This window comes from Glycine max, chromosome 1 (assembly GCF_000004515.6).
Source record: "Glycine max cultivar Williams 82 chromosome 1, Glycine_max_v4.0, whole genome shotgun sequence".
Lineage (NCBI taxonomy): Eukaryota > Viridiplantae > Streptophyta > Magnoliopsida > Fabales > Fabaceae > Glycine > Glycine max.
Window position 1 is genome coordinate 51,157,757 of NC_016088.4, and position 11,409 is coordinate 51,169,165.

An 11,409-nucleotide genomic window follows, 5' to 3' on the forward strand; every position below is an offset into this window, starting at 1 on the left:
ATAATCACATATAAAAGTATTAAGAATAAAACTTTATGACAAGTCTGAAATTTCTATTAAATATTTTTTATTAATGAGCAAGAAAGAACCTGTCTCAAGGTTGGAAATTGAAAATTCCTGGCAAGGTCCAATCTCTTGTAGTATTCATAGAGGTCAGCAAGATTTTCATCCTACACAGTAATAATGATCATCAAGTCAACAAGTATGACCTTTTAGGAAAGCTTAATTGAGCACAAGAAACAATTCAAATTGGACAACAAAGATAATGGGTCTGAAGGAAAGCATAGTACGCCTGTTGGCCAGCTCTTTTATAAATATGTAACGTCTTCACTGCATCATATTTTGGCATATCGAAGAACTGCAACCTTCATTAGTCTGTGATGGTTTTGTTAATCGCTCAGCTTCGATGTCATATCTTAGGATTCTAAAACATTCAAGCTTTTCTTCTAAAAATAGTGCGTACATTCGAACCCTTCCAGAGCAGTCACAAACTGCATAGAGAAATCTAATTAAGCATAAAATGAAAGAAAATTCAGATACAAATCTAGAGCATTAAAATGTTGAGATTTGACGCACAAAACACTAGCAACATAACAATCACATATGGCAACAAGAAAATTATTTAGACAAACAAATCCATTAAAAATATCAAGCATGCTAGCACCCCATATCTGACAATTAACAAGATTATCCTCAATGAAAAAAAGGTAGCTAAAGATCTAAAAGACACACCAGTATTACATGATTACATGATTAGTTGTTAACTCGTTGATAAGAATACCTATTTGTCACAAACAGTAAAGTTGAAATGGAAGTTTAAGTGTTGAATCCACAGACACTTTGTTTGTACTTTAGTCGATGAATACACAATTTGTAAGTAAGAGATAAAGAATTGCGATAGAGAGAAGAAAGAAAGAATTTGAAATTAAAATGCAAGAACAATAAACAAGATTAAATGTAAATTCAAAATTTAAATATGTTGGAACCTAACATGTCTAAGTACCATTGATGCAATATTAATGTGTTTCTCTATTTAATGTTTTTCTCATTTCCACTCACATCTACTAAGATACTCAATCCTGATTCCTCACGTTGAATAACCTAATTTATCTATTCTTTCTTTCAAGCGAGTTATCAAAGATAAAATAGTAAATTGTATGAAGTATGAAAACGTATGCAGAAGCAAAATAAGATCACTCTATCCCTAGCAATGAGTTGTTTAAATGTCATTTCTCAATTCTTTAGAAATTACCATTTTTCAATGTATAATCCCTAAAACAAATGCATGGATAATCAAATCATACAATAAAATGAAAAACAGAAAAGAGACAATAGAAACAAAAATTGTATTTAATAGATAATAAAAGAAGTTACATTACAAGGGTGTTGGGGCTCCCAACAGAGAGAGTTTAGCCTCTCATGGTCATGAGAAGCTTTACACTTTAGGGGCTAATATGGATGGAAGAAAAAAGGGATGAATAAAGAAAGAAGGGGGAATGACTAAAGAGAGAGGGTTTTTCCTATGAGATATGCTCAGGCAGATGTATTCAATAGAGAACTTTGAGTCTCAGTGTGTCTTTCTTTTTTGCTTCCTACTCCTTTTATAGGACCAAGGTAACTTAAAATCTATGCGACCTACGCTAAGCACAACTCTTCTAAGCTTAGCAAGGTGGTCATGCGCTTAGTGCAACAATGTCTGGGCTTAGCGAGGCGGTCACACACTTAGCACGAGATTTCATGCTAAGCGTGTCTTTGGACTTCTTCGTGGACTTTTTTTGCGCTAAGCGAGGATGTGCACAGCTTGTGCGATAAGCGAGTTGTTCCTTTCAACTTTTTCTTTGAGATTTTTTCTTCAAGTTTTTGCATCTATTTTCTTTCAAAACACTTGAAATTTTATTCTTTTGAATTATGCTAGTAAAAAATTATAATGATATTAAATTCTTCATTATTTCATTAAAAACAACAATAAAGTGAAGAAATTCTAATAATTCTTAGCCAAAATTAACTATCAATTAAACTTCAATTTATCAATTATCATCAGTCATTTATGAAAATATGTCTAAGTCATAACAAATACTTTTAAGATTTTTCTTTTGCAATAGCTTCCATAGCCATAACTTTACCGTTAATTATGAGAAAATATATTAAATTAAAGGTACAAGAGACAAAGGCTAAGAACCAATGACCTCATATTTAGGGAAAGACTTGTCCTTATATGAAGCAAGTGATTTCCTTTGCAATCTTGTATTAATGTCGATAAAGAATTCGTAGGTAGGGGTTGAAACCTATAAATATATGAATCTCGTATGTAAGACCAACACATCAATGCTAACAAGAAGTGAGTAACTAAAGAGAGCTTAAAATTATGAATTTACAAACTGAAGCTTTCAAAGAGGTTCAATTAAGTTTTCCTGCAAAATAAAAATATAGTAACCAAACAGCGGCCTTGATATCCATTCTCAATCATAATCAACATCTTGTTGAGTGTTGTCCTTGCAAATAACAATAGTGTTATTTTATCCATTCTCAATCATAACCATGCCATTAAAGTTGTCCTATTTGGTAAACGCACATGAATGGTTATATATCAAACACATCACAAGAGGGAAAATATTTAATATAGAAGAGATAATTTTGTGGCTTCCAAACATTCATAAATAGCATTTTGTTCAAATAAATTGCAATAAGAACAAACAAGTTAACAATTATAGGGACAACCCTTCCACGTTCATCAATTGCATAATCGTCTTCGGCACTGCGTTTTTGATCCCGAGGTGCGCCACCACGTCCACGAACCTCTTGTGAAGCTGCAGGGTCCACACTAGTTGCAGTCGCTTCACTGTCGTTCGCTTCGCTGAGGTCTCCGTTCGAGAATCCGACCTCGAGTCTTTGCAATCGGTGTCATCGTTGTCTTCCTTGTCGTTGACGTCTCCATCGCCATTGTAGTGCTGGTTGTTGTTGTTGTTGGAGAAGAAGGCATGCTGCATGGTCCTGTCACTGCGGATTGTGGAGAGCGTGTTGCACGAGCCGCGTTTGACGTTGAGGACAATTCGGTGGGGCTCTAGTGACATACTGAAGGCCGCTGCAAGCTCCGACTGGTTGACGGTGACGTGGTCCTTGTGGACACAAGTTATGAAATGGAAGTGTGTGTGATAGATGTATACAAAGGGATACAAATAGTTTTAAAATGATCTTTATAAAATTGTCATTATCGAAATTGATTATATTATGAAATTATCATTGTATACAAATTCTAAGACAATTTTTAAAAACTGTTATCGTTTTACTGTTATAGAATGTATTTTTTTTTAGTTGTGGAAAATATAATTAGATAAACAATTTAGTTTCAGTCTTAAATTTAAAAAATAAATCAGATTTTGATCATACAAAGTCTAACTTACCTCATCCCATTTTCATCTCTATATCCTAATTTTGTTTTTTTCCGGGCAAAAGAGAACTTCTATTAATCAAGTATAGATGGAACACAAGGTGTGTCCAACTAAACACCAATACAAATCACAAATGCACAAGGAATACGAAGCCATAAATTTTGACTCCACCAAGTATCCGGAGACACAGCAACACCCACATTTATTCATTTACAACAGCATTTATCAATTAAAGTAATCAATCATTCATAAAAATATGTTTTAATACAATTAGTTAATTGAATAAATTATCTATATATATATATATATATATATATATAGTTAGCAGAACTATTCAAAAAGCCCGAGCCAGAATAAGAATGAGTTGGGTCAACGATAGGCTTGATCTGTCATGCAATCCATCGAAATTTGACTGAAACCACAGCAGATCGACTCAAAATACTTAAAAAAAAAAAACAGATAAACTAAAACGGGTCAGACTTATTCGAATTAACTCCCTCATATTGGAAGAAAAATAAAAGAATTAACACCCTCATCAAACGCCGAATAAAACAACAATAGAAAACTATCTAGCACATAATTTGAAAGAGTTTTTCGAAAGTGAGATAAATATTCGCTTTCATGTAACTCTGGTTGAGCTAAGTAGTCTCAAGTTCTTAGTGACGACTGACGAAGGTGAAACTCAACTAATTGCATAAAACTTCAAAAATTGTAATATGATTTTGGGTTACGTTTAATTGATTGCAAAATGTTCTGTTTCTGTTCCCGTGTCAGCTTCGTAGAAGTTGCCAAGTATAGCTGGATGCAAGTAATTTGTTTGATTCGTGGAATTTGCAGGCCTTTTTTTAAATATGAAAACATTAACATAAGCCCAATTAGACATTAGTTTAAGAATATTTTGACACAAATGCATAATTTGTCAGAGAAGTTGTTTTTCTTTTCTACCTTATGATCCTCTATGCCAGCTAATTTTGTGCTGATTTTTTGTTTCAAAAAGACTGCAGTGGCGCTCGCTAACGTCAACCTAAAAATTATTTAATTACTCCAAACGTGAGAAGAAGTGAAGGACTCTATTAAATTTAGATTAGGACATTAATGTGCATTACATACGAACAATGAAAATACTTTAATAATTACTATAAACGTGGCGTGTATTAAAATTAGTTTGTTTTTAAAAACAATAAAACTTTTATAATTTTCGTAGAATATTAAAGAAAAAAACAATTTTTAGCAAAGTAATAATACAAATAAAACTTATTCTTTTCCGATGTATTACTAGTAATTCAACTTTATTCGTCTATAACGTGTTTGAAAATCCTTTGAAAAGTAAGAAATCATCTTTAGGATATTGAATTGTTTGGATAGATTAACAGAGCATAACAAATACCTATGCATTTAGGTTCAACACTTAAAGTAAAATAAATTATCTGAGCATAATAAGTGCTCACAATTTTTAGACCTAACTGTTTGATATGAATTGTCAAGATAAACCAATAAAGTATTATAAGTACTTACTTCTTTTAGATCTAAAGTTTGAGAGTTGACTGATATAAACTAATATTTAATTTTTTTTTATAGATTTTATCACATTTATTTTTATTGAATTTTATGTGAATATGAAAACAAATATTTCTTTATAAAACATTTTTATTACAAATTCATTATTTTGTTATTAGTTAATTAAATACATTGAATTCATCTGGTTGATGTCGAAATAAATAAAAATTAATAAAATATTAGTCACATCTATTGAATTGACAGGTTTTTAAAATGGGTGAGTTTATGATTTTAAAATCTAATCACATTCAATAAATAAATATAACCCTATGGCAAATAACACATGAGAAATGTCATTAGGATTTTTTGGATTTTTTTTTATAGATTTTAAAGAATTCTTAGAGCCCTCATACTATAAAAATTACAACTATTAACCTTTTAGTAAACACCAAAAATCACATTTAGAATGTGAAACCAAACACATTATTTGTGTTTTGGAAATACAATGAACCACGTTCAAAAAATTAGGGTAACCTTAAAACTACTCTTTAGTGTAGTAAAAAATTATGGTGAGATAATGTACTATTTAGATGATCACTGCCAATTTAAACACACTTTTGAGTACTCACTGCCAATCCAAATACGTATAAGTGGCTTTATACATAATTGATTTTCTTATAAACTCAACTGCTATATATATATATATATATATATATATATATATATATATATATATATATATATATATATATATATATATATATATATATATATATAAAAGCAAAATGAAATTCAGTATCTGAGCTTTGAATTGTAAAATCAGCGAATAATAATGGACGTCATTAAACATCACCCCTTCCCATTTTAGCCATACAAAATCCTTACTTTTTTTTTTTCATGGAATTCAATCGGACCACTAACTTCTTTATAATTTTTTATCTACTAAAATGGTAAGAGATTTAAAAATACGTTATGTTTGTAAAGTAGACTATTATTAGTTGCATTTGTATGTTTTACACAAATTTCATACTAATATTTATTATATTTTGTAAGGAAAATTACATAAAACTCATTCATAAAACTAAAAAAAAGTAATTATGTATTGAAAAAAGAAACTCAAGGCTTATGTAAAAATTTGATCCTACACTTGATATCATTTTATATTTCAGTACTTATAATTTTTGTAGGATATTTTAGTGATTATATAAAAATCAATTTTGTCATTTTTTTTAGAATTATAGTAATACATTACATATTCCTTATTTTAGTTTCTACATAAAAAATACATTTTATTTTGATATTTAAATACAAAAATGCATTTTAATATTATACTCGATATACCATTTTTCGTTTTGGTTTTTATATGAAAAAATTTCTATCATTATATTTTTAATAAACAATAAAATAAATTTATGAACATTTTTTTCTCACAACAATCAAAATATAAATTTGTCATGTGAGATGTAAAACAAAAATAACGTTCATGAAGGGGTTTATTGAGTAGAACAAGACAAAAACCCACATATGACAAGTTGTAGGTTCAAATTCTATCTTAAATGCAAGTGTTCTTTAAGTGTAAATGTTTTTCCTATTATAGATTTTTTCCTATCTTGGACCGGAACATCTTGCACTAAATTTTATAAATAAAAAAATAACTTTGAATATAAGACCAAATTCACAATTTATTTATGACAAACGCTAATGAATACTCTTGAAACATTAGTTAAGAAATTTTTAAAAAAAATCTATTAGAATATATAAAATTATATTATTCATAATTTTTTTTTATATTTTTCTATAATTTTTACAATAAATATTTTTTTTAATTCTTTAAAGGCATGGGTTATCAAGATCCTATATTTATTATCATAAATAAAATTAAATGCGCATCAATTAATATATTAAATGCGCATCAATTAATATATTTTTGTTAGTTTCTTTGAACTAAAAAAAAAAAGAAAAAACTGGTAGCAGCCCTTAGTAAATATGACTACTAAATAGGAAGCGAGAAAGAGATTTCTCTATGCTCTGGTCATACATAACATACACATATACTATTATTGACATTTGAGATAATAATAATAATAACACACAATCTCTATTCAAAATCAAATAAAATCCACGTGTTTGAGTTGAGTTTCATCGAATAATAATTTCAGATCTCGTCGATCTTGAGCTTCAACAATGGCGAAACCAAGGTACTCTCGTCTTCCACCTCGCAAGTCATCGTCGTCTTCCACGCTGATTCTGACTCTCTTCCTGGTCTTCACCTTCCTCGTTCTCATTCTCCTCGCTCTCGGCATCCTCTCCATTCCCAGCTCCTCGCGCGGCAATTTGCCCAAACCTAACGATCTCGCATCCATCGCTCGCAACACAATCGAGACGTACCTCACCTCATCTCACAATCCATTCTATTATCTTATTATTTATTGTTTAATTTGGTTTTCTTATGTTTTCTTTTCTCTTCAGTTCCGACAGTGACGAGAGGGGGGAGCAGTGGGTTGAAGTAGTGTCGTGGGAGCCCAGAGCCTTTGTTTATCACAATTTTCTGGTTAGTTTCCCGTTATAGCCAATTGCTTCTTCACGCGTGCAAATTTGATTCATTATTTTTATTTTTTTTATTATTAATGATGTTAATTGAAGTCATTACTTATTGTCATTTGCTTTCACAACACTTACCCTCGTTTTTGTGGTTATGTGAGTGATTGTGTGATTTCCGTTCTCAATTTTTATCGAACCTCGCGGTTTATGAAAATGTTGGAGAATTAAAAGGGAAACCATCCTAACGTGGAATATTGCCGACTTACTAAAAAATTGTGAAAGTATGAGGTGTTTGGTGATATCGCTGGATCTTATGTTAAGGATCGAGTAAAACTAGGGTAAGATTTAAGGAGATTGTGCGTGAGAAGAATGAAAATACCCTGTTTAGTACTAAGATTTCATCTTGAGACAGAAGTTCATGGTGTTTTAACTCCTTATAGTTCTTGATTATGACTTGACTTTCTTTCACTATCTTTATGTATTTTGAAAGTTATGATATCATTGCAATTTTCTGTGCTTTCCTTGCCTGGATTATGCTTAGCACAATGTTCAAAGGTGTATTTCAATGTTTGAATGTGACTTTAGCGTGATGAGATGACATTATGTTTAAATCTTGGTTAAGCTTAGTGTTCTTCTAGGGCATTAATAATTTAATACTATGATTTATTATAAGGCCTGCACCTTGCAAATACTAAAGCTTATCTGAATGATCTGCACAGACGAAGGAGGAATGCGAATATCTAATTGACATAGCAAAGCCAAGTATGCATAAGTCAACAGTTGTCGATAGTGAAACTGGAAAGAGTAAAGACAGCAGGTTGGGATATTTCCTATTTGTCTCTAGTCCTTTGGTATTGATAATGATTTCTTGCTATATTTAAACCGCCAAAATGGTAAAATCTTATCTTCATGTATTCCTTTAACATTTAGAGTGCGTACAAGCTCTGGAACTTTTCTGGCCAGAGGTCGTGATAAGATTGTCAGGAATATTGAGAAAAAAATTTCTGACTTTACTTTCATTCCTGTTGGTAAGTATTTTGCACCTCTTATCTTGTTTCTACAAACTTAAAATATTATTAATACAATGAAGATTTGTTGCTGGTTCTTTTTTTTGTTATCTGCTTCACCTATGTGCTTTAAGTTGATGATAGTATCTAACTTCTCTGTTTGTGGCATACAATCTCTTTTCTCTGGTGAACATTTTGTCTGTGATTGAGAAGTTGAGTAGTGGAAGATGTTATGCATGTGTCTTTAATGGAATATTTTCAGTTGTCTTTACCAACTTCATTATCTACTTCATAAAGCATTACATAAGCTGTGTCTCACAATATACAGAGCATGGTGAAGGACTTCAAGTTCTGCACTATGAAGTTGGACAAAAGTATGAGCCTCACTATGACTACTTTCTTGATGATTTTAACACTAAGAATGGGGGTCAGCGTATAGCAACAGTGCTGATGTACCTGTAAGTAACATTATGTGTTCTTTTAGTTGTTAACTTCAAATTCTCTTGGATAGGAGGACGGGTGTTCATGCTCTGTTGCTTTCATATTTTATGCAGTACTGATGTTGAAGAAGGGGGTGAGACAGTGTTTCCAGCTGCCAAAGGGAATTTTAGTTCTGTGCCATGGTGGAATGAGCTTTCTGAGTGTGGAAAAAAAGGACTTTCGATTAAACCAAAGAGGGGTGATGCTCTACTTTTTTGGAGTATGAAGCCAGATGCAAGTTTAGATCCATCAAGCTTACATGGTTAGTTTCTCTTTATCTTCTTATTATATTGATGCTGCTACATAACAAGTTTTAGTAGAGACTAGAGGAGATAAATTAAAAAAACTGTCTTCTTGATTATTTTGCAGGTGGTTGTCCAGTGATCAAGGGTAATAAATGGTCAAGTACCAAATGGATGCGTGTCAGCGAATACAATGCTTGAATATACATTACTATAGGTATTTATCTCTCCCTTTCTTTCTTGTGATGCAGTCAAAAAGTATTTTTTTACACGATACAGTTAAAGGCAAGACATTCATGCTCATCTGGCAATGTTTTAAATTTGTGTTAACTGAGACTTAGCTAATGGATTGCTTGCACTGAATACAGCTTTATAAAAATGTAATCATAAGTGTTGATTTGTGTTGCACTATCATGTTCACCAAGTTCTCAAGTTCTTGGATTCAATTCAATGGAGCTTAAGATGTTATGATAATAGCTTTAGTCTCAAAATATATGCATATGCTTGTTAGAATCTTCTGCAAACTATTCAATTCTTTAGGATTGAGATTGCTAAAATTGGAAAACTGATATCTATGTGCTTTACATTTTACATTGATTGCGGAACTGTATTTACTACTCGATAGTGTGTCCTGGTTGGCATAGTTGTTGCTCATAGTTTGATAAAATTTATTATGCTAGTGGTTGCTGATCACCTTTCCTGTTGATCAATTTATTTATCAGGCTTGTCTGAATTCAGCATGCCAATGGTGTACTATTTGAGTCTCAGCTAAAAATTTGCGTGATAATGCTTCAGATCTGGAAGGAAATATTTACAGCATGATGTGGCATTCTGTAATTTTGGATGTTCAGTTGTAAGCTAACTCATTTTTTCCCCTATCCTTTTCATTTATAATAATAGCGAATATAATAAAAAAAAATTATTTACCGGGTTAATTTACAATAGGGATGTGCAAGAAAATGTATGAAACCAATAGATGGAACAAGTATACCAGTTTTTTTTCCCTCAGAGCTCCTTTACCTTTGGTTGTATTCGTTGTTATATGTCAGCTTGTGTTATTACCCCTAAAGTCGTGCATTCGAGGGGTCTTTGATAATTGAGTTAAATATTTATTTTTGGTTAAAGAATCGAGTTAAGAATAGTGTTATTTATTATGAAACAGTTATCGCAAGAATCAATACAAAAGTTGTGCATTTTTTTGGATAACTTATTATTGTCATTGGTACAATGTATCACAAAAATTAATACTCAAATCACGCATTTGTATTTCATTGAACAAAAGTTGAATAAAAAATTGCAAACAAATATCTGGTTTGATGGGATCACAAACATGCTTGTTTATCATTTTCGTGTTGGACGAAGGAAAATATATATTATTTTGAGTGTGTATTTCTCTTGACTCTTGTTTTGAAGCTCTCGTGTATTAGAGAAAATACACACTTGTATTATAGAATAAGAATAAATTACACGCTTTCATAATCTAAAAGTTTTTACACTTATTTATTACAAATTGACATAAATGGTAAATTTGTTGATTTTTTTAATAATTATCCCACATTGATAATGATTTTTTATAGGTTCACAGTTTAAATTTTTTTAACACAACAATACATTTACTTCTTTTTTTGTAAAAAAAAAAGTCATTCGTTGAAAATGTCCGACACTTGTAAAAGCACATGATGCTAAAAGAAAACATTTCAATACTGCACAAATAAAAATAGCAAATTAGACATACACTCAAAATTAAACAAATTAACAATCCTAAAACTGGAGACACAAGATAATGCTAGGACTTTTTTTATGAAAGAACTTTTAACCTTTTTTTTTTATCATTTTTTTACCATGATTAAAATGTTAGTTTCTTTTCAGTAATCTGCCTTTGTATCAATTGTGTTTTTTTTAAAAGTATATAGAATACTACATATCGTTAACATTATGTATATACACAACGAGCTTCATCGATGGAATGACTGTTCTATATCTGTTTATCAATTAATGAAATTATTGTATAAAATATAAAATTAATATTTATATTAGTTTATAATTAATAAAATTTTATAAGTATCAAAATTTTAAGCATATATGAAATATAAATAAATTTTCTAATAAACCTTTTTAAAAACACAAATCTTATTCTAGCTACTTGATTAAATAGACCTTATAAAAGCTCAATCTAGGTTTGCTAATTATAATATTTGAAGAGCCGCCAACATTTTTGGAAGAGCAAAGTAAAGATTATTCACCCCCTACCCT

The 11,409-nt window shown here is 30.7% G+C and overlaps 1 protein-coding gene and 1 pseudogene across 2 annotated transcripts; one reads left to right on the forward strand and one right to left on the reverse strand.

Moving 5' to 3' along the window:
* Positions 1-2,705: 2,705 nt before the first annotated feature.
* On the reverse strand, positions 2,706-3,140 carry LUXA (transcription factor LUXa; annotated as a pseudogene). The gene has a single exon (NR_165262.1). The product of NR_165262.1 is annotated as a transcription factor LUXa (transcript).
* Positions 3,141-6,955: 3,815 nt separating this feature from the next.
* Positions 6,956-10,358, forward strand: LOC100806046 (prolyl 4-hydroxylase subunit alpha-1-like). Its single transcript, NM_001255593.2, has 8 exons — positions 6,956-7,270; positions 7,356-7,437; positions 8,147-8,244; positions 8,358-8,455; positions 8,763-8,892; positions 8,989-9,176; positions 9,284-9,373; positions 9,879-10,358. Exons 1-7 carry the CDS (start codon positions 7,071-7,073, stop codon positions 9,355-9,357), a joined length of 870 nt encoding a protein of 289 aa, NP_001242522.2. The 5' UTR covers positions 6,956-7,070; the 3' UTR covers positions 9,358-9,373; positions 9,879-10,358.
* Positions 10,359-11,409: the final 1,051 nt, after the last annotated feature.

Excerpts from the sequence above, each read along its gene's own strand:
- LOC100806046 (NM_001255593.2), top strand. The coding sequence starts at position 7,071 with ATGGCGAAACCAAGGTACTCTCGTCTTCCACCTCGCAAGTCATCGTCG. Across the intron at positions 7,438-8,146 it reads TTGTTTATCACAATTTTCTG|ACGAAGGAGGAATGCGAATA; the intron begins GTTAGTTTCCCG and ends TGATCTGCACAG. Across the intron at positions 9,177-9,283 it reads AGATCCATCAAGCTTACATG|GTGGTTGTCCAGTGATCAAG; the intron begins GTTAGTTTCTCT and ends ATTATTTTGCAG.